The sequence below is a fragment of the Cottoperca gobio genome, chromosome 7, assembly GCF_900634415.1.
Source record: "Cottoperca gobio chromosome 7, fCotGob3.1, whole genome shotgun sequence".
Lineage (NCBI taxonomy): Eukaryota > Metazoa > Chordata > Actinopteri > Perciformes > Bovichtidae > Cottoperca > Cottoperca gobio.
The window spans coordinates 15,457,063-15,479,297 of NC_041361.1; the positions used below are offsets into that span (position 1 = coordinate 15,457,063).

Consider the following 22,235-nt stretch of genomic DNA (forward strand, 5'->3'; position numbering starts at 1 on the left):
AGGTTTTGTTCAGTCTAGGTATGTTGTGTTAGCTGGCAAAGCCACTATCACACATTTTTGTTATCACACAATTGGATATCAATAAAGCTCTTACTTTGAAATTAGCCTCCTAGACCAGGGATTGTGGGTTCGAGTCCCATCTGGGGTGATCAACTTTCAGCAGAGTGGCGCAGCGGAAGCGTGCTGGGCCCATAACCCAGAGGTCAATGGATCGAAACCATTCTCTGCTAACAGTGTTTTAAAGGGTGTTCTCTTCCACTGCTTAAAGTTCAACACAATTGATTTCAATCCAACAAAAGATAAAGAATAGAAAACCCAAAGGAGGTTTTGTTCAGTCTAGGTATGTTGTGTTAGCTGGCAAAGCCACTATCACACATTTTTGTTATCACACAATTGGATATCAATAAAGCTCTTACTTTGAAATTAGCCTCCTAGACCAGGGATTGTGGGTTCGAGTCCCATCTGGGGTGATCAACTTTCAGCAGAGTGGCGCAGCGGAAGCGTGCTGGGCCCATAACCCAGAGGTCAATGGATCGAAACCATTCTCTGCTAACAGTGTTTTAAAGGGTGTTCTCTTCCACTGCTTAAAGTTCAACACAATTGATTTCAATCCAACAAAAGATAAAGAATAGAAAACCCAAAGGAGGTTTTGTTCAGTCTAGGTATGTTGTGTTAGCTGGCAAAGCCACTATCACACATTTTTGTTATCACACAATTGGATATCAATAAAGCTCTTACTTTGAAATTAGCCTCCTAGACCAGGGATTGTGGGTTCGAGTCCCATCTGGGGTGATCAACTTTCAGCAGAGTGGCGCAGCGGAAGCGTGCTGGGCCCATAACCCAGAGGTCAATGGATCGAAACCATTCTCTGCTAACAGTGTTTTAAAGGGTGTTCTCTTCCACTGCTTAAAGTTCAACACAATTGATTTCAATCCAACAAAAGATAAAGAATAGAAAACCCAAAGGAGGTTTTGTTCAGTCTAGGTATGTTGTGTTAGCTGGCAAAGCCACTATCACACATTTTTGTTATCACACAATTGGATATCAATAAAGCTCTTACTTTGAAATTAGCCTCCTAGACCAGGGATTGTGGGTTCGAGTCCCATCTGGGGTGATCAACTTTCAGCAGAGTGGCGCAGCGGAAGCGTGCTGGGCCCATAACCCAGAGGTCAATGGATCGAAACCATTCTCTGCTAACAGTGTTTTAAAGGGTGTTCTCTTCCACTGCTTAAAGTTCAACACAATTGATTTCAATCCAACAAAAGATAAAGAATAGAAAACCCAAAGGAGGTTTTGTTCAGTCTAGGTATGTTGTGTTAGCTGGCAAAGCCACTATCACACATTTTTGTTATCACACAATTGGATATCAATAAAGCTCTTACTTTGAAATTAGCCTCCTAGACCAGGGATTGTGGGTTCGAGTCCCATCTGGGGTGATCAACTTCAGCAGAGTGGCGCAGCGGAAGCGTGCTGGGCCCATAACCCAGAGGTCAATGGATCGAAACCATTCTCTGCTAACAGTGTTTTAAAGGGTGTTCTCTTCCACTGCTTAAAGTTCAACACAATTGATTTCAATCCAACAAAAGATAAAGAATAGAAAACCCAAAGGAGGTTTTGTTCAGTCTAGGTATGTTGTGTTAGCTGGCAAAGCCACTATCACACATTTTTGTTATCACACAATTGGATATCAATAAAGCTCTTACTTTGAAATTAGCCTCCTAGACCAGGGATTGTGGGTTCGAGTCCCATCTGGGGTGATCAACTTTCAGCAGAGTGGCGCAGCGGAAGCGTGCTGGGCCCATAACCCAGAGGTCAATGGATCGAAACCATTCTCTGCTAACAGTGTTTTAAAGGGTGTTCTCTTCCACTGCTTAAAGTTCAACACAATTGATTTCAATCCAACAAAAGATAAAGAATAGAAAACCCAAAGGAGGTTTTGTTCAGTCTAGGTATGTTGTGTTACCTGGCAAAGCCACTATCACACATTTTTGTTATCACACAATTGGATATCAATAAAGCTCTTACTTTGAAATTAGCCTCCTAGACCAGGGATTGTGGGTTCGAGTCCCATCTGGGGTGATCAACTTTCAGCAGAGTGGCGCAGCGGAAGCGTGCTGGGCCCATAACCCAGAGGTCAATGGATCGAAACCATTCTCTGCTAACAGTGTTTTAAAGGGTGTTCTCTTCCACTGCTTAAAGTTCAACACAATTGATTTCAATCCAACAAAAGATAAAGAATAGAAAACCCAAAGGAGGTTTTGTTCAGTCTAGGTATGTTGTGTTAGCTGGCAAAGCCACTATCACACATTTTTGTTATCACACAATTGGATATCAATAAAGCTCTTACTTTGAAATTAGCCTCCTAGACCAGGGATTGTGGGTTCGAGTCCCATCTGGGGTGATCAACTTTCAGCAGAGTGGCGCAGCGGAAGCGTGCTGGGCCCATAACCCAGAGGTCAATGGATCGAAACCATTCTCTGCTAACAGTGTTTTAAAGGGTGTTCTCTTCCACTGCTTAAAGTTCAACACAATTGATTTCAATCCAACAAAAGATAAAGAATAGAAAACCCAAAGGAGGTTTTGTTCAGTCTAGGTATGTTGTGTTAGCTGGCAAAGCCACTATCACACATTTTTGTTATCACACAATTGGATATCAATAAAGCTCTTACTTTGAAATTAGCCTCCTAGACCAGGGATTGTGGGTTCGAGTCCCATCTGGGGTGATCAACTTTCAGCAGAGTGGCGCAGCGGAAGCGTGCTGGGCCCATAACCCAGAGGTCAATGGATCGAAACCATTCTCTGCTAACAGTGTTTTAAAGGGTGTTCTCTTCCACTGCTTAAAGTTCAACACAATTGATTTCAATCCAACAAAAGATAAAGAATAGAAAACCCAAAGGAGGTTTTGTTCAGTCTAGGTATGTTGTGTTAGCTGGCAAAGCCACTATCACACATTTTTGTTATCACACAATTGGATATCAATAAAGCTCTTACTTTGAAATTAGCCTCCTAGACCAGGGATTGTGGGTTCGAGTCCCATCTGGGGTGATCAACTTTCAGCAGAGTGGCGCAGCGGAAGCGTGCTGGGCCCATAACCCAGAGGTCAATGGATCGAAACCATTCTCTGCTAACAGTGTTTTAAAGGGTGTTCTCTTCCACTGCTTAAAGTTCAACACAATTGATTTCAATCCAACAAAAGATAAAGAATAGAAAACCCAAAGGAGGTTTTGTTCAGTCTAGGTATGTTGTGTTAGCCTGGCAAAGCCACTATCACACATTTTTGTTATCACACAATTGGATATCAATAAAGCTCTTACTTTGAAATTAGCCTCCTAGAACCAGGGATTGTGGGTTCGAGTCCCATCTGGGGTGATCAACTCTCAGCAGAGTGGCGCAGCGGAAGCGTGCTGGGCCCATAACCCAGAGGTCAATGGATCGAAACCATTCTCTGCTAACAGTGTTTTAAAGGGTGTTCTCTTCCACTGCTTAAAGTTCAACACAATTGATTTCAATCCAACAAAAGATAAAGAATAGAAAACCCAAAGGAGGTTTTGTTCAGTCTAGGTATGTTGTGTTAGCTGGCAAAGCCACTATCACACATTTTTGTTATCACACAATTGGATATCAATAAAGCTCTTACTTTGAAATTAGCCTCCTAGACCAGGGATTGTGGGTTCGAGTCCCATCTGGGGTGATCAACTTTCAGCAGAGTGGCGCAGCGGAAGCGTGCTGGGCCCATAACCCAGAGGTCAATGGATCGAAACCATTCTCTGCTAACAGTGTTTTAAAGGGTGTTCTCTTCCACTGCTTAAAGTTCAACACAATTGATTTCAATCCAACAAAAGATAAAGAATAGAAAACCCAAAGGAGGTTTTGTTCAGTCTAGGTATGTTGTGTTAGCTGGCAAAGCCACTATCACACATTTTTGTTATCACACAATTGGATATCAATAAAGCTCTTACTTTGAAATTAGCCTCCTAGACCAGGGATTGTGGGTTCGAGTCCCATCTGGGGTGATCAACTTTCAGCAGAGTGGCGCAGCGGAAGCGTGCTGGGCCCATAACCCAGAGGTCAATGGATCGAAACCATTCTCTGCTAACAGTGTTTTAAAGGGTGTTCTCTTCCACTGCTTAAAGTTCAACACAATTGATTTCAATCCAACAAAAGATAAAGAATAGAAAACCCAAAGGAGGTTTTGTTCAGTCTAGGTATGTTGTGTTAGCTGGCAAAGCCACTATCACACATTTTTGTTATCACACAATTGGATATCAATAAAGCTCTTACTTTGAAATTAGCCTCCTAGACCAGGGATTGTGGGTTCGAGTCCCATCTGGGGTGATCAACTTTCAGCAGAGTGGCGCAGCGGAAGCGTGCTGGGCCCATAACCCAGAGGTCAATGGATCGAAACCATTCTCTGCTAACAGTGTTTTAAAGGGTGTTCTCTTCCACTGCTTAAAGTTCAACACAATTGATTTCAATCCAACAAAAGATAAAGAATAGAAAACCCAAAGGAGGTTTTGTTCAGTCTAGGTATGTTGTGTTAGCTGGCAAAGCCACTATCACACATTTTTGTTATCACACAATTGGATATCAATAAAGCTCTTACTTTGAAATTAGCCTCCTAGACCAGGGATTGTGGGTTCGAGTCCCATCTGGGGTGATCAACTTTCAGCAGAGTGGCGCAGCGGAAGCGTGCTGGGCCCATAACCCAGAGGTCAATGGATCGAAACCATTCTCTGCTAACAGTGTTTTAAAGGGTGTTCTCTTCCACTGCTTAAAGTTCAACACAATTGATTTCAATCCAACAAAAGATAAAGAATAGAAAACCCAAAGGAGGTTTTGTTCAGTCTAGGTATGTTGTGTTAGCTGGCAAAGCCACTATCACACATTTTTGTTATCACACAATTGGATATCAATAAAGCTCTTACTTTGAAATTAGCCTCCTAGACCAGGGATTGTGGGTTCGAGTCCCATCTGGGGTGATCAACTTTCAGCAGAGTGGCGCAGCGGAAGCGTGCTGGGCCCATAACCCAGAGGTCAATGGATCGAAACCATTCTCTGCTAACAGTGTTTTAAAGGGTGTTCTCTTCCACTGCTTAAAGTTCAACACAATTGATTTCAATCCAACAAAAGATAAAGAATAGAAAACCCAAAGGAGGTTTTGTTCAGTCTAGGTATGTTGTGTTAGCTGGCAAAGCCACTATCACACATTTTTGTTATCACACAATTGGATATCAATAAAGCTCTTACTTTGAAATTAGCCTCCTAGACCAGGGATTGTGGGTTCGAGTCCCATCTGGGGTGATCAACTTTCAGCAGAGTGGCGCAGCGGAAGCGTGCTGGGCCCATAACCCAGAGGTCAATGGATCGAAACCATTCTCTGCTAACAGTGTTTTAAAGGGTGTTCTCTTCCACTGCTTAAAGTTCAACACAATTGATTTCAATCCAACAAAAGATAAAGAATAGAAAACCCAAAGGAGGTTTTGTTCAGTCTAGGTATGTTGTGTTACCTGGCAAAGCCACTATCACACATTTTTGTTATCACACAATTGGATATCAATAAAGCTCTTACTTTGAAATTAGCCTCCTAGACCAGGGATTGTGGGTTCGAGTCCCATCTGGGGTGATCAACTCTCAGCAGAGTGGCGCAGCGGAAGCGTGCTGGGCCCATAACCCAGAGGTCAATGGATCGAAACCATTCTCTGCTAACAGTGTTTTAAAGGGTGTTCTCTTCCACTGCTTAAAGTTCAACACAATTGATTTCAATCCAACAAAAGATAAAGAATAGAAAACCCAAAGGAGGTTTTGTTCAGTCTAGGTATGTTGTGTTAGCTGGCAAAGCCACTATCACACATTTTTGTTATCACACAATTGGATATCAATAAAGCTCTTACTTTGAAATTAGCCTCCTAAACCAGGGATTGTGGGTTCGAGTCCCATCTGGGGTGATCAACTCTCAGCAGAGTGGCGCAGCGGAAGCGTGCTGGGCCCATAACCCAGAGGTCAATGGATCGAAACCATTCTCTGCTAACAGTGTTTTAAAGGGTTTTCTCTTCCACCGCTTAAAGTTCAACACAATTGATTTCAATCCAACAAAAGATAAAGAATAGAAAACCCAAAGGAGGTTTTGTTCAGTCTAGGTATGTTGTGTTAGCTGGCAAAGCCACTATCACACAATTGGATATCAATAAAGCTCTTACTTTGAAATTAGCCTCCTAAACCAGGGATTGTGGGTTCGAGTCCCATCTGGGGTGATCAACTCTCAGCAGAGTGGCGCAGCGGAAGCGTGCTGGGCCCATAACCCAGAGGTCAATGGATCGAAACCATTCTCTGCTAACAGTGTTTTAAAGGGTGTTCTCTTCCACTGCTTAAAGTTCAACACAATTGATGCATCGAAACCATTCTCTGCTAATTTCTTTATTGCCAGCTGTGCAGTGGTTTTCTCAATGACACTGTACCTCGATAACGTTTCTTTTTTTTTATCTACCCGTGACTGACTATAAAGTGACCATGAATTATATAATAGTACAAAGGATATATATAGGAGATAAGAGATAGATAGAGATAGATAGAAGACAGAATTAAGATAGAGACACATATAATATACTATATAACACAGAAGTATATATATAATACACAATATGAGAGTAATAGATATATAAGACACATATAGATAGTATAAGATAGAGGATAATATAGATAATTAGAGATCAGAGAGATATATAATATAGAGAGAGAGAAGACCCAGAGATACATATAAGGAGAGAATATAGAGAGATTATACACGACACATATATACAATCTGATCCTAAGAACAGACAAGATAATATATAGAGTATATACAGATCGATATAATAGATACAGAAAATACATATAGTATTAACAACATATATATATACATATATATACATACATATATATATATATATATATATATATACATACACATATACATATATATACATACACATATACATATATATATACATATACATATACATATATATCATACACATATACATACACATATACATATATATACATACACATATACATATATATATATATATATATATATACATATATATACACATATATATATATATATATATATATATATATACATATATATACACATATATATATATATATATATATATACATATATATACACATATATATATACACATATATATACATATATATATATATATACATATATATATATATACATATATATATATACATATATATATATACATATATATACATACATATATATATATATATATATATATACATACACATATACATATATATATACATACACATATACATATATATTATACATACACATATACATATATATACATACACATATACATATATATACATACACATATACATATATATACATACACATATACATATATATACATACACATATACATATATATACATACACATATACATATATATATATATATATATATATATATACATACACATATATATATATATATATATATATATATATATATATACATATATACATATATATATATATATATACATATATACATATATATATACATGTATATATTTATATATACATATATATATATACATATACATATACATATACATACATATACATACATATACACATATATATATATATATATATATATATATAGCCTTTTGGTAAAAGAGTAACTTAACATCTTGCTTTGTTTACAGGTGCATCAGACCCCACTCTTGACCACACCGAGAAGTGAACTGTGTGTGATTGTGTTGTTCTTGCTCACGTCTCAAATACTTCATGTTTTTAAAATATTGTATTTATACAACTTGAGATTGTCGCCGGTTTTCGGTAGGCTGTTTTCTAAATTAATTTCAAAGGGGGAAGGTGTCTGATAAGGTTTGATACTGTGAGGAGACAAATTCCTCTGAATGTGGCCTTAGTGATTATTGATAAAACTTAGAATAAGAAGCCTCTTAACCTTTGAAGTTCTTCACAGCGGATTGCATTTATATAGCACTTTTCCAATCTTTGCGACCGCTCAGAGCACTTTACAACACATGTCAGCATTCCCCATTTACACACATTCATTACAGAGTCAGAGGATATCATACAAGGTGCTGCTGCTTGTTTTAACATTGATTGTAATTGTAAGAGAAAAGGCATGAACACATTGCTTGAGTGTTACTTGAACATACTGTTGAATAGACCTTGATAAAACCAAGCAGCCTAAAGAGTCTAAAACATAGTTCTGTGCCCGTGGTGTGTCTGCACGGGAAAACTACACTTTTGTTATGTTCTGATTACAAATAAAGTTAGAAATAAAGATAATCTAATTGAAAAAGAAATACAGAAGGATGGGCAGACATATTTTCTGTCATTCACACACTCTGCCTGTCATCTGCAGTAAACCAACACTGTCATTGTCACTTAATCCATACAAAGTTCAGCACAGAACAGGACAGTCAAAGACTACGATGCGGTTATGAAATCAAAGTCAACTCCCATCTTCGGTATGTAGGAGTGTAGATTTATTTTTTGTGTGTTTTGTTATTATACAACAGTAGGAATGTGTCATTCTGGAGGCTTTGCATAACAAAGATTTAACAGCAGTACTGTATTAGTTGATTAATTCATTTTGAAATATTTGTCTTGTATTATCCTGTGCTTTCAGAGCTTTGGGTGTTCATGTTTCTCTCTCCATTGTCTCCATTGTCACATGACCTTAACGTCATTTACACTAAGCTAAAGGCAGAATAGTGTTCACCGTGATGACGTTTAGTAGTCTCATTTAGCCAATTCTTAGCTAGAAAATCTCTTAAGCTTGTTTTAACACAGACCTTATTTCAAGCACCTAACAAAAAATCCATTCACTTCCAGACGAGGGAAACGGACGAGACAAAAATGCTGACTAATTTCCGGGTTTTACAGGAAACATTCCTGAAGCACTCTATACTTCATGACAGAGAGGTCAATAATGGTGGCGAAAATTAGTGAACAATTACATTTATTGTCTGAAAATATGTGAGAAGTGTACGCATACATATTGTGAAAGGTGATTATGGCTTTCTTTCAAAACAAAATGAAGCTGTGATTGGTCCGTCTGGCTTCTTAAAGCCTGAACTATCACCACAAGATTTTTCTTTCTGTCCTCTTGTTGCTGTGAGATGACTTAACTGTCCTGTAATTTACTTTCAATAGCAGCAGTCATGGAGGTTCAGCATTCACTTGCATCTTGATTGATTTCCTGAGAAGAGATAAAAAACATATAAACAAATATTAATATATCTTGAAATGCTATTGTACACTTCGTATTCAACAAGATGTCATCTTAAAAGGAGTACTCCATTGATTTTGCATGGCACTCCTACAACGTTGGTCGGAATTATGACAGTTTAAAAGTAGGATCAAAATTGAGGCAGCAGAACCAGAGATATTATCTATTTTTCCTTGACAATACTTGGCACCTACATCTCCCACAATTCCACTTGACCGCCAATATTTAGGTTGGAGATTCTGTTGTCTTATGCTAGTAGCTAATGTAGCCTCGAGCTGGTAGCCTCAAGCAGAGATGAAGAGTGGGCTACAGAGGTCTGGTTAGATAATTATTTTTTAACTCCACACTCCATGTTTTTCTTTTTCGCACTGTAGTCTTCAGCCCCAACTGATGCTTACTCAAGTGACATCACTTGAGGACAATTAGGAGATTTTGGGCAGCTCCCGCTGAAGCCAGAAAAGGCTTTCTACAATGTTTTCACATATGCAGCAGTATTCCCAGACATCTGTAAACAACCTTTTATTTGATCAGTTCAGACAAATGCATGACATTTATTTTTTTAATCGTTAGGGCTCACAGACCATCATATCGGAAACATATGACAGAACAAAGAAAAAATAAAACTCATTTGAAATCTCTTGGTTGATATTGTTTTTTTCTCAGTAGGTCTACAAATGAAGTTAGAAGAGAGATAGTGTTTACCTTGAAAGGCCTGGGCAGGGTGCTGAGGCAGCGCTGGATAGCATGATGGACTGATGGGAAGACACAGGAGCTGGGCATGCTGTCTGGTATACAACCCTGAGTCTGAAGCTTAGATAAAACGCTCTCTGTTGACATAAAGAGAGCATCATTACCACACACTTTATGTTTTAATTTAAAGTTTCAAGTATTTATGTCATGCACGCAGCACAGTAAACAATTCCACAATGCATTGAACTATTAGAAAAGACAGTTTGGTTATTCAGCCTGTCTGATCGCATGTGTTGATGTGAAGGTTTTAAGCCCAAAAAAAGTTACTATACCAACATAAAGTTCAGAAAGAAAAAATGTTTCAAGCAGTGCTACAGTATAGCTAGTATAGTACTAGCCCAACGCCAGACAAAGTGTGTCCGTGTGTCCGTGAGAATAAATATGTGAGAGAGTACGTCTATAGAAGATTAGTGAGTATGAAACATGAAGCTGACCTGGGCACTCTGCCAGACACACGCTGACACCCTGGACTTCCAAGTCTTCTACGACCTGGTGAATAACACACACACACACACACACAGTATACGTCACAAAACTCTTTTCTTCACATATGTAGTTATACTCAAGCACGTGTTCATTCTGTGAGGCTGATGAATGAATTTTCTTCTTCTTTTAACATTAAGGTCAAAGTGGAGGACAACATAACAAAGGCATATCAGTACAATTGGTAACTCATCAAAAGCTGTGAGAGGTGTGTGCTTTAAATAATAATTTATTGTTAAAGTCTTTGATTATCAGAAAGGAGTAAATGTGAAGACAGTCAGTGAGGACACCATCACAGCAACTGATGACAAATAAGTGTAGAATTTATTGCAGGTTTAGAGCTGGCAGAGGATGACTGATATCCACTCAAAACAACCTACGCTGATGTTCCCATCATAACAGATCAAATTAATATGCAAATTTTAGTCAAGGCTAAAAATAACTTACAACTAGTGTACTCCATTTTTCTGTTTTGTTTTTGAGGCATTGTACTGTATGAATAAAGGCAGATTATATTTAGAATTACCAAAGAACATCTTTCATGTATAACTTTACATTTTTAACATCTGCACTCTACATCCAGCATACAAAGAATGAACTACAATATCAAATAAACAAACATATGCTTTGCTACATTTGAGTGTTAAATGCATCCTATAAATGGGTCATTAAGGCCTTTTTAATTGGTTGCACTAAATATGCAGTATTTTATGAAAGCCCATATCCATAGAGAAAACAAAGAAAGTACAAAAAAAGTTAGGTATTATAAAATAGAAATACTCCTGGTGGGTCAAACAACTAACAACTAAAAATTATGTTTATCATACAGAACTTTTTATCTTTTTTAGTGATAAAGAAGTAGAAGAGGCTTCACTAAGGCTTCAATATTGTAGTAGGTATTTTCTAGAAAATATGATTTGTTTCATGAGCGATTATGTAAGTTAAATTCCTCAGACAAAGAAAAGAGCACCAGCTGCAGAAACTCAAAGATAATTCCAGATAAAGATGTCCCACCCACACCGTTTGAGTGACAGATGTGCTTTAGGCAGTTTAGTGCAGTCACCACACTAACGAGTGCCATGCAGCAAACAAAATAATGAAAATCAATCCTTAATTAGAATATTTTGGTGTTTAGCCAAAATAAAAATGAAGATGAGTTTACACATTTCACTCAGTTCTCTTTCCTCACCTTGCAAAGTGCTGACATGACCACAGAGTCCACGAAGGTTACCGAGCTGAGATCCAGAACCAAGCAATGAGTGTGTATCAAAGTCTGGGCTGAAGAGGAGGAGGAGGAGGAGGAGGTGGTAGAAGTGTGGACTCCAGCTGGGTTCTCCTTCTGACCACGACTCACTGTCTGGACGTGTTGAAGAACGTTTACAAGTGGAAAATTATTAAGGCACACACACTCTCCAGCTGCATACACACACCTTGAATATTGCCTAACCTACTGCAGGTGCTGGCACTGAATTTCATAAAATAATGTCCACATAATGATGGATGGAAGGAATGTGCCATTTATGTAGAGGAGATAAGCTGTGGGACCAATGCTCACCTGGATTCATTTATTGTGTGTGTGTGTGTGTGTGTGTGTGTGTGTGTGTGTGTGTGTGTGTGTGTGTGTGTGTGTGTGTGTGTGTGTGTGTGTGTGTGTGTGTGTGTGTGTGTGTGTGTGTGTGTGTGTGTGTGTGCGGGCTGGCACCTGTCTGATTTGTGTGAAGACCAGTTCAGAGTTGGCAAAGTAAATAAGACTGGAATGGGAGAGTATCGTCACCCCAGGAACTTGCTTTGCCTGTTTAAAAAAACCCACAGACAACAGAGACACATGCAGTACCTGCATCTTATAACTTGGCACAATAGTCACACCCTGGGGAAAAGTTCAGAAAATTACAACAACAGTCTGGTGCATTTACTGTGTGTATATGCTACTTAATTGGCACAAACACAGAAAGGATTTACTTCATTTGGCAATTTCTCACTACATACAATAAACCAGTTTGATAAATATGTACTTCAGAGACACAACATATCTTCTGTTTTAAATGCCCTGGCTCTACTGTGTGGGATCAAAGACAATAAAAAAAGAAAGAATATATACAGAATGAAGAGGAACTTCTTCGGAGAAATCCACTGCATGCACCATCACTAATGCATGACAGATAGTTGACAGAGGGGAGTGGTGCCAGCAAGCAGTGTAACAGATTGAGGAGAGAATCAAAAGGAAGGAACAGAGAGCGATAAGTTGACAGGAATTCACTGACGCTCAGAGCCCAAACAGATTGCCTTTGGTAACAGTTCAGTGTTTTGATGTGGGACAGATGGTGGTCTCAGCCAGGGATGTATTTTAGTGTGTTTTGGCTGCATGACAGAGTGCTTCATTAAGTTTATAAAAGACCGACCTTCACTGAAGAATCTGTTGTGTAATTTGGTGTACGTTACAGACACCATCATTTTATGGCTTGCTACATAAATACTTTGATAAATCATTTCTGAACTTGTTTTAATATAAACTTTAAGATAAACATATATTTATAAATGCCTTTCCATCATGTGAAAAAAAAAGGCATTTATTGAGATTGACCTACATTCTGCATATTAGTGCAGATCAAATGCTTGCTTTTTGCCTCATTAATTATCTTTAGTGTCAAAAGTGTCTTCCCCTAATTGTCCCCTATTATTTAAATATAAATATATTATTATGGAAGTTATTATTAGTTAGTAATATATAACATAATAGTAATATATAAGTACCAGAGGCCGACACAGGCTGTCCGAGCGTCAGGGGTCAAAAGGGCACCAGCTGCTTGTAGGGCAGCCAATATGGCAATGCATCATATGTTCTGCACTGGAAGGGCACCCTAAAGGGCACTTCATCACATTTTCTTGCACAGTGTGTCACCGTAGAGTGCACTTAATCGTGTTTTATCTACCATAGAGGCATCCAAGACAGTACTTTTGCTGCATTTTTCTTCAAACATAGGGAAACAATCAATCCAAATGTGGATTTCCAGGCTCAAACAGCTGATAAAGATCACAGCAAGCAGTAACCTCAAGGCATTTAACAATCCCTTAATGTTTGTTTAGGTGATGTCATCCTTTCTCTATGGATATAACATAAAATAACCCTATTGCAGCAACATTGGAGGTTGTGGATTGATTGTGAGGAATAGACTCAAGCGGTGTAGAGTCTGGTGGAAAAGAACAGAAACTCTAAATAAAGTTTTGGGGGAAACTAGAACAGTTAGAGGAGAATTCAGATGAAACTAACAGAGTTTTGAGTGAGTTACTGATTGTAATTAATTGGTTTAGTTCTCATGGGTACAAATAGGTGCTTCCAGGAGATTAATGTCACGCATCTTCTGAATGTTTACAACAGTTTTGAAAGCATTTCAAGAGCGCCAACACCATGTTCCTCATCCAAACTATAACACAGAACAGGGAATGCACAAGACAGGCAGATAGAAAATGATGACAATCCAGAGGTGGCCTTCAAAGGGTTGTTTCGTGTTTTCGTGTTTCATGTAACTTCCCAATTACTTTGGGGCTTACTCAACTTATCTTGAACAACACCAAACTTTAATCAAAGAATTTCGAAAACTTGTTGTCGTGAGCCCTGTAAAACAGATTTGAGCTTACCTCAGAGTACAGTCGAACATCTCTGTAACAGTCTGTACCAGCAATATGACCCAAAACAACAGTGGAGGAACTGGAAGACAAGAACAAGATGAAAGACAGGATTGAGACAGGGCGTTATTAATGAGAGTGCCTCTGTCTAGGAGACAAGCGAGGGGAGGGAAGGAAATACAACACTATGTATGAAAATAAATTACGAAAAGAGTCAAATAAATAAATAAGTGAAGACAAGATAAATCTACACAATATCCTTTTAGCACATACAGTATATATAACACAATTATCAATCTTTACTCCAATGCAATATAATAAATATTTATGGTTCAAACCATCCATCCATTGTCTACCGCTTATCCGGGGTCGGGTCGCGGGGGCAGCAGTTCCAGTAAGGAACCCCAAACTTCCCTTCTACGGGCCACATCCTCCAGCTCCGACTGGGGGATCTCGAGGCGTTCCCAGGCCAGTGAGGAGATATAATCTCTCCACTGAGTCCTGGGTCTTCCCCGGGGTCTCTTCCCAGCCTGGAACACCTCCCCAGGTTCTACTCCGAGTCTCTCACGGATGGCTGAGCTTCTCAACCTATCTCTAAGGGAGACGCCAGCCACCCGTCAGAGAAAACCCATTTCGGCCATTTGTATACGCAATCTCGTTTTTTCGGTCATGAACCAGCCTTCATAGGTGAGGGTAGGAACGAAGATCGACCGGAAGATAGAGAGCTTTGCCTTCTGGCTCAGCTCTCTTTGCGTCACAACGGTGCAGTAAAGCGAATGCAATACCGCCCCCTCTGCTCCGATTCTCCGGCCAATTTCTCGCTCCATCGTCCCCTCACTCGCGAACAAGACCCCGAGGTACTTGAACTCCTTCACTTGGGGTAAGGACTACCCGGAGTAGGCTATCCACCGGTTTCCTGCTGAGAGTCATGGCCTCAGATTTTGAGGTGCTGATCCTCATCCCAACCGCTTCACACTCTGCTGCGAACCGATCCAGTGACTGCTGATGGTCACAGACCGATGATGCCATCAGGACCACATCATCTGCAAAGAGCAGCGATGAGATCCTCAGGCCACTGAACTGCAACCCATGTCCTCCAAGACTACGCCTCGATATCCTGTTTAAACCTTTATCCATTAACAGGGAAGTTCACTGAGTGCCATTTTTCAGGAACGCCCTGGTCACAATAAAACAGTTACACATTCACACCTGGTAGCTGCCCAGTAAATCCACAGTTTTTCTATCTGCTGTCCACTGAGCAGCCCCACTGGAGCAGTGGAGGTTAAGGTGCCTTGCTCAAGGGCACCTCAGTGGTGGTAATGAGGGAGGGGCAAGGAGTTTCTTTTCACTTTCCCCACCCAAATGTCTCCCTCTGGTCACAAGTTAGCTTCTCTAACCTTTAGGCCACCACTGTTCCACTGACAGTATTCAATATTAAATAAATGAATATGTCTATGAAATAATTCCTGAAAAAATAAATAAATGTTTTTGTTTTCTTTCATTTATTTCAGGGATTTCTATTTCATAATTCCACATTTACATATATTATGTATTGTTTTATTGAATGAAATGGCATTCTAGTAATGTGCAGTTTGATCATTATTAACCTCTTAACCGCTGGCCCGTATATATATATTTTTGGAAAGCTTAGAATCTCGTCTATTTAGATATTGCGATGAAAACGGGTACAATCAGCTCCGCAAGCACACTAAAATCAAAATCATAACTTTGAGCCCACTTACCTATAAAGCCTCATAAATATCCTCTTTTCAGCAATATTTTTTTTTAAAACGATATCAGCTGATCGATTTTTACATTGTGTCATAAACAGTCATAACTTAATATCTTGTGCGCTCATCGCGGTTCAGACACTTCCTGGTTGTAGCACGTATTCTCAGCGTTAGACTGACACTTCATTTGAGCCAATCGGAGCTTAGATTGGTGTTTTACAACCTTCATGAGCCAATGAGTGTCAACTTCATAAGGAAGTTCCATTCCTCTTCTTTTGTTACAGGCTGCGCCAGGATCAGCTCAGCCTCCCTGTGGCGCGCGCATCGTATAGACAATGAACAAACGACATACCCAAAGTCAATTGTTCGTTACATGCGTCACTTCCCATGGTTTGATTTTACGAAATAAAATGTATTTTCAAAATTATATTTATTATTTATTGTTCAGAAGAAAATACAAAAAAAACATAAAAATATTAGAAAAAAAATGTGTTTATACTTCACTTACTCTGTGTGATTACTACTAACAGGGAATATGGGTATATAATAGTTATAAATAAAAATAATATTTTATTAATAAATATTATAATATGTACACACTTTGTGTACATCTGGTGTTACTCTTAGAAAAATATGCCTAATAAATTAAGTTTTTATCCCTTTAATCTGAAATTGGAAGTTTTACTTCATAACACTTGGTTCTATGTTTTTATTGTGTTTTCCAGTCCATACCTACCAGCTATACCCATCTTCAGGCATCTTTTTCAACAACAAACTTCAGGCGGAGTGTATTTTCTTCAAATTCAGTATATTCAGGCCACTATTAATCAGTGCCAGAAGCACTTGGAGTGATTATTGAAAGTTTTGCAAGAACAATAACAGAGTTATCTTTTGAATGAGACCAAAATCATGCAGCTGGGTAAATTCCTCCACCCTGTAATTAAACAACAATGTTTAAGAATATTTACTGACTGTTGTGTCCTGTAGATGAGTGTGAGCATAGAGAAGACAACAGCCACAGCGAGACCCAGGTCCAAGTTAAAGATGAGCGTGGAAATCAGCGAGGCTACAAACACCAGCTGAAGGAGAAGAGGGAGGAGAGATGACCAGCATCAGAGGTACAGTTTATCACCATGGTTCTAGTCTATGAGTTTGAATAATGATGTTTATGTGTGTGTGTGTGTGTGTGTGTGTGTGTGTGTGTGTGTGTGTGTGTGTGTGTGTGTGTGTGTGTGTGTGTGTGTGTGTGTGTAGCCCACCAGGTCTAATCTGTCAGACTTCCAGAGCACACACACGTCTTTGAACTGAGCCAGTATCCCTTGCAGGTTCACCACGATGATCGCTGCCAACACGGCCTGGAACAGACAGCAAAGCATCACTGAACTAAGACAAGTGTTTCATCCTGACGGTGAGTTTCATCCAGATGGAGCATAACTTAACATTTCTGAAAACATCTAACATCTTCACTGATATGCTCTATTATTCCATCGTCATTCTTTGGTGGTTTATGGAAAGTCATACCGGCTGGAGAACTGTCAACACAAACTTTTGGTGCACTTGCTTAACAACATTTAGAAAGAACATTAATAACATTTGTTTTTTCCATATAAGCTTTACCTTTGGCAGCTGCTCAAAGAGGTGACCGATCTTCAACAGGATGGTTAGAATCAACAGAGCTGATATCAAACCGACCATCTAAGACATGAGATTAGAACACAACAGAAGGCGAATAAGTAAAGGAAAATATTTAATGAAGAAAAGATGATTGAAAAATAAAGAACTTTTTAACAAAGTGCAAAGACAGAGTTAAGTTTGGGTTTTTATGTCTTTTAGAAAAGAATACAATACCTGTGATTTGACACCAATGCTTTCCTGGACCATACTGCGAGAGATGGAGCAGCTGACAGCAAAGCACTGGAACATTCCTCCTATGGTGTTGCACAGACCCAGAGCCAGCAGGTCCTGAGACAGAGACAGACAGCAGGAATTTGAAAAGTACAATACTACTGGAGTGTACGCAAGGCAACTGCTTAGCCAGTTCCTGGAATAACATCTTGGAGTAAGGGTAATATTAAAAAACAACAACAACATAAGCACAAAATATTTCTTCTTTATTTTAAAACAGATGCAGATACTGGAAAACTAATTCTTCCTGTGTCCAAAAAAAACCCTCAACAGTTCTCTACACATTATCTGAATCAATTGTGATTTATTTATGATCTGAATGCATCTGAATGTAATATGCATCTGTATACTTTTTTGTTGCTTTTTATGGTCCCTGGGTGAAATACATGAGAGTTACAACTGCCATGAGTGTACCTGACTGGAGTCCACATGGTAGCCATGTTTGTGGGCGAACACTGAGCCCATGGCTGAGAGGAAACTGAAGCCGACTAGAGCCAAAGACAAAGCAGGAAAAAACAGCTCTCTGGCCTGAGAGAGAGAAGGAAGCACTGGGGAAGACAGGCTAGAGAAGAGGAGGAGAAATAAAAGTTATGGCAGCTTGATCAACTGAATTACTAATTCTTCAAAGAAATGAAATTCAATATACAGTAATATAAAGAATTATGACCGCTGAGTCCCCCTATGAATTACAATCATTCTCTTAACACTAACACAATAAAGCTAGCATTTTAAAGATAACAATGTTGTGTGATGGGAACAGAAGTATGAGGAATAGGAGGTTAGAAGGTCAACGTGTCAGAAAGATGAAGAATCATATAGCTTTAAATTATATGGTAGAGGCATATTAACTAACACACATATATATTTGGCATCATGAATACATTTACAATACAACATTACCCAGAGACTCACCAGCCTTCAACAAAGTAAAAATGAACACAATAGTATTAGAAAATATATTTTAGAAAATAGCTAATTGAATGACAAGGAAAAACAGACAATGACACAGTTCTACTGACCCACTGGGTATGTGTCCCACCACCTGGACTGTGTACTGTCCAACCAGATCCATCTGCACTGACAGGATGGTGCCCAGGACAATCTGTGGGAGAAAAACAATGGACGTTTCATTTTGTGCACAAAATGTCCCGTTTGATAAAAACAATATACAGTATTATATAAAATGTCAGATCAGTTAGTCTGTTCCTACACATGCACTTGGGCGTACACAAACACGCATCATCATAATAGGGACATCTTTTCAGATCCCAGTGGTGTGTTGAAACCATAACACACTGTAATTTAACAAAACATAACAGACGTGAACCTACAGGGAAAAGATGCTATGGAAGTTTGGCATCTTTGTTTACGTTAACTCAAGATACCATCAAAGAAATCTTGCGATAGTATTATAGGTTGAAGATTTTATTCATCAATGTTATATAAATCATCAGGTTACTTTAAAAAAGAAAATCACATTTCAAGATGATAAAAATAATTAACTTTCTTTTTAAATAACAAGCAAAATATTTTCAGTTCCCGTAGTGATAATGATATCTACATTTTTGTGTTTTAGTTAATAATCAATAGTGAATTACTCTGAAATCCTTATACTAAATAAAACTACTGATAAACTTAAAAATATATTTTTTAAATATTAAATAAAACAAAACACCATCAGAAGACAGAATTATGATTAATCAGTGGCCAGGTGCAGATATTTATTGTATGTGGGGAATGTGGTTTTAGTGATAAAAACTGATCTTTATATAACTGTGAGTCATTCATCGGTTCATCACTGTGGCATCTGTCCATCTGTGTGGTTCTTATGGGCATGAGTCTACTGAGTGTATACGTGTGTGTGCGTGTGTGTGTGTGTGTGTGTGTGTGTGTGTGTGTGTGTGTGTGTGTGTGTGTGTGTGTGTGTGTGTGCATCCCTCACCAGTATGAGTTCCCATCGTATGGCGACAGGCAGTTTGTTCTTAAAGCGCTCATTCAGCATCTTGCCTCCAATGAGTATCACCATGGAAACCATGGAGACTGACAGCGCTCCTGGTACAGCACTGGTCACTCCGAGCAGGACATCCTTCAAAGTCTGGAAGAGGATACACACACATCTGGTGACAAGGTGCATCCTTGTAGGAGTTTGATGCCAACCTTGAATTTGACCTCTAGTGCCAAAAATACAAACAAAGCTATCACTCAATCCAGCTAAGAGAGGACTTCCGAGGTCAGGGATCAGCAACATAACAGCACTACAGGAGCTCGTAGGGCTTCAGATTCTTGCCCGAGGATACTTCCACAGTGTTTCAACTCACGCAAGCTGAAGCCAGCAGTCCAGTGTGTCTCTGTGCAGGTATTCCAGTCATCAGTGGCAATTGCAGGATGATCACATGCAGACCTGCTGCTGTGGTGTAGCCTCTGATGACAGGATCAGATAGCCAGCGACACACACCGCCTCCACGCAGCAGGTACAATAGGAGCTGAGGGAACACACAAATAGATTTACATACAGGTTCAATTTAGTTTTTTTCTTTATATCTCTTCTGAATGTCTGTACAAAATGTTGCCTCTTTGATTACGAGGTCATGATGTCTTGTTTTCCATCACTGAAAAAAGTTGTATTATCATACGCCACCTCTGCACTACACAACCAAAAACATCTAGATCGATTTGAAGTGCATGTGGCAACTTCCGCGTCTGAACAACCTTAAACCTGAATTCAAATTATTTCTCATATTCAGCGGGGCAATGCCACTGGTTGCAAAAATAAGTCAGGCTGTATAGAAGTCAATGAAAAAATGACCACCTCACTTGATTTAATACCTCAGTAAACATTTTCCTAATGAGTTTATGATCTAAATCAATATTTTCAAGTGTTCTTCAATACATGATGTTAAGAGAAACTATGGTCCCATTTAGAGTAAAATAGTCGTGGCAACCTTGTTTGATTGACAGGTCGCTACCACAGAGTGTTGTCTGATTTGGTTGTTGTTATTGTTTAGGTCTTAGAACTTTAAAACTTTCAGTGTGTTTTTGCCTAAAATGTCTTGTTTGTTGTTTGGTTGTACTTCGTTCAGGGGAACCTGCATAGAGCGGGGGGGGGGGGGGGGGGGGAGGCTCCCACATAGAGGAAAAAATATATCAAACAACAAAACAGACTTTTTTTTTTTTTACTTTTTCTCACAGTTTTAATACTTTGAGGCAGATCATTTCTTTTAACACCTAAGGTGGACCTGTAATGAAGATGAGTGAGTTTCACAGAACACAGCAGGTTGTGTATGGACAACAATAGAAGAAAAATACTATTTATATACATATATATATATTTGATACTTCTGTGGATGTCTGCAGGAAAATTCTCTTTTCTCCTGCTTGTCTCTACAATGGGGCCTCTTCAACACCGTTGCTAACCAACTCCACGTTGGCTGTCACAGACCCAATCATGATGGCCAGGACGGCAAAAGTACCTGTCACACACCAACAGACACACACACTGTATACATAAGTCCTTAACTCCCTTATCACTTGAGTTTTAGATTCAAGAGCATTTGATCATCAGATAAATGTACACTGTGAGTACTACATTATATTATAACTTGTATAAAACAGTTACAGTAAAAAACAAATATATATATATTTTGTATCAATATTTAATATGTTTCAGATGGTGCTCATCAGCAAGGCAATGAAATTATGGAAGACTACACCAGGTACTTTTTAGATATGAAAAATAAAGGTCGGCAGTCACCAATGGAGAGGTGTCTGGAGGTCCCAAAGATGAAATAGATGATCAGAGGATAGAGAGATGTGTAGAGACCAAACACTGGTGGAACTCCCACCAACATGGCGTTGGCCATACCTGAAAAAAAGACAAGCGGTGGAGGTGAAAAGTGTGCCTTGAATGAGTAGCTAGTGCGTATTACTAAAAGCAAAGGAAAACCCTGTATCATTAAAAACTCAACTGTTCAGAAATGTCTTAAAGTTCCCATGAAAAGGCTAGCAGGGTGCCATTTGATTCTGTGTATTTACATGTATCCTATAACAAAACGCTAGGGAGGGACTTGTCGTGGATATTAGTTGGCCTTTATGGGAACCAAAAGCATTGAATGTGCATTATACCCCCCTTTCAAATTTCAGATTGACAGTAGCTACTAGCTCAACATTGAGAACAGCCTGCTATCTGTTGTCAAGGATTTTCTCGCCACCACTGTTGACTATGCCAGCGGATTTTACCGACGCATCGGATGGTAATGAAATGGAGGAAGAAGATGACCATGACGAAGTAGTTTTTGAAGTGAGTGCATCTATGTAGGAACCAAGATCCGAAGCAGGAAGTGCTCTTCGTGAAGGAGATACGCAGGCTCATCCCTGTGACGGAACTGATGCATCCCAATAGCAGGCTTATGTCTATATTGAAACTCAAACATACCCTTAAGCTTAGATA

The 22,235-nt window shown here is 39.0% G+C and overlaps 1 protein-coding gene and 20 non-coding genes across 21 annotated transcripts; 20 read left to right on the top strand and 1 right to left on the bottom strand.

The window, feature by feature from the left end:
* Positions 1–158: 158 nt before the first annotated feature.
* On the top strand, positions 159–230 carry trnam-cau (transfer RNA methionine (anticodon CAU)). Its single transcript has one exon. It is a non-coding gene; the product is annotated as a tRNA-Met (tRNA).
* A 250-nt stretch (positions 231–480) lies between these two features.
* On the top strand, positions 481–552 carry trnam-cau (transfer RNA methionine (anticodon CAU)). The gene has a single exon. It is a non-coding gene; the product is annotated as a tRNA-Met (tRNA).
* A 250-nt stretch (positions 553–802) lies between these two features.
* On the top strand, positions 803–874 carry trnam-cau (transfer RNA methionine (anticodon CAU)). The gene has a single exon. It is a non-coding gene; the product is annotated as a tRNA-Met (tRNA).
* A 250-nt stretch (positions 875–1,124) lies between these two features.
* trnam-cau (transfer RNA methionine (anticodon CAU)) lies at positions 1,125–1,196 on the top strand. The gene has a single exon. It is a non-coding gene; the product is annotated as a tRNA-Met (tRNA).
* A 249-nt stretch (positions 1,197–1,445) lies between these two features.
* trnam-cau (transfer RNA methionine (anticodon CAU)) lies at positions 1,446–1,517 on the top strand. The gene has a single exon. It is a non-coding gene; the product is annotated as a tRNA-Met (tRNA).
* Positions 1,518–1,767: 250 nt separating this feature from the next.
* trnam-cau (transfer RNA methionine (anticodon CAU)) lies at positions 1,768–1,839 on the top strand. Its single transcript has one exon. It is a non-coding gene; the product is annotated as a tRNA-Met (tRNA).
* A 250-nt stretch (positions 1,840–2,089) lies between these two features.
* On the top strand, positions 2,090–2,161 carry trnam-cau (transfer RNA methionine (anticodon CAU)). The gene has a single exon. It is a non-coding gene; the product is annotated as a tRNA-Met (tRNA).
* A 250-nt stretch (positions 2,162–2,411) lies between these two features.
* Positions 2,412–2,483, top strand: trnam-cau (transfer RNA methionine (anticodon CAU)). The gene has a single exon. It is a non-coding gene; the product is annotated as a tRNA-Met (tRNA).
* A 250-nt stretch (positions 2,484–2,733) lies between these two features.
* trnam-cau (transfer RNA methionine (anticodon CAU)) lies at positions 2,734–2,805 on the top strand. The gene has a single exon. It is a non-coding gene; the product is annotated as a tRNA-Met (tRNA).
* Positions 2,806–3,055: 250 nt separating this feature from the next.
* Positions 3,056–3,127, top strand: trnam-cau (transfer RNA methionine (anticodon CAU)). Its single transcript has one exon. It is a non-coding gene; the product is annotated as a tRNA-Met (tRNA).
* Positions 3,128–3,379: 252 nt separating this feature from the next.
* Positions 3,380–3,451, top strand: trnam-cau (transfer RNA methionine (anticodon CAU)). Its single transcript has one exon. It is a non-coding gene; the product is annotated as a tRNA-Met (tRNA).
* A 250-nt stretch (positions 3,452–3,701) lies between these two features.
* trnam-cau (transfer RNA methionine (anticodon CAU)) lies at positions 3,702–3,773 on the top strand. The gene has a single exon. It is a non-coding gene; the product is annotated as a tRNA-Met (tRNA).
* A 250-nt stretch (positions 3,774–4,023) lies between these two features.
* Positions 4,024–4,095, top strand: trnam-cau (transfer RNA methionine (anticodon CAU)). The gene has a single exon. It is a non-coding gene; the product is annotated as a tRNA-Met (tRNA).
* Positions 4,096–4,345: 250 nt separating this feature from the next.
* Positions 4,346–4,417, top strand: trnam-cau (transfer RNA methionine (anticodon CAU)). Its single transcript has one exon. It is a non-coding gene; the product is annotated as a tRNA-Met (tRNA).
* Positions 4,418–4,667: 250 nt separating this feature from the next.
* Positions 4,668–4,739, top strand: trnam-cau (transfer RNA methionine (anticodon CAU)). The gene has a single exon. It is a non-coding gene; the product is annotated as a tRNA-Met (tRNA).
* Positions 4,740–4,989: 250 nt separating this feature from the next.
* Positions 4,990–5,061, top strand: trnam-cau (transfer RNA methionine (anticodon CAU)). The gene has a single exon. It is a non-coding gene; the product is annotated as a tRNA-Met (tRNA).
* A 250-nt stretch (positions 5,062–5,311) lies between these two features.
* trnam-cau (transfer RNA methionine (anticodon CAU)) lies at positions 5,312–5,383 on the top strand. The gene has a single exon. It is a non-coding gene; the product is annotated as a tRNA-Met (tRNA).
* Positions 5,384–5,633: 250 nt separating this feature from the next.
* Positions 5,634–5,705, top strand: trnam-cau (transfer RNA methionine (anticodon CAU)). Its single transcript has one exon. It is a non-coding gene; the product is annotated as a tRNA-Met (tRNA).
* Positions 5,706–5,955: 250 nt separating this feature from the next.
* Positions 5,956–6,027, top strand: trnam-cau (transfer RNA methionine (anticodon CAU)). Its single transcript has one exon. It is a non-coding gene; the product is annotated as a tRNA-Met (tRNA).
* A 234-nt stretch (positions 6,028–6,261) lies between these two features.
* On the top strand, positions 6,262–6,333 carry trnam-cau (transfer RNA methionine (anticodon CAU)). The gene has a single exon. It is a non-coding gene; the product is annotated as a tRNA-Met (tRNA).
* Positions 6,334–9,200: 2,867 nt separating this feature from the next.
* Positions 9,201–21,648, bottom strand: LOC115010502 (solute carrier family 26 member 6). The gene is given in 16 exon segments (XM_075074126.1): positions 9,201–9,266; positions 9,999–10,123; positions 10,481–10,535; positions 11,719–11,886; positions 12,232–12,321; positions 14,166–14,235; positions 16,856–16,962; positions 17,143–17,238; positions 17,501–17,578; positions 17,732–17,845; positions 18,203–18,350; positions 18,808–18,890; positions 19,731–19,883; positions 20,107–20,290; positions 21,123–21,258; positions 21,540–21,648. Coding segments are annotated over 16 exon segments (1,746 nt in total). The 3' UTR covers positions 9,201–9,236.
* Positions 21,649–22,235: the final 587 nt, after the last annotated feature.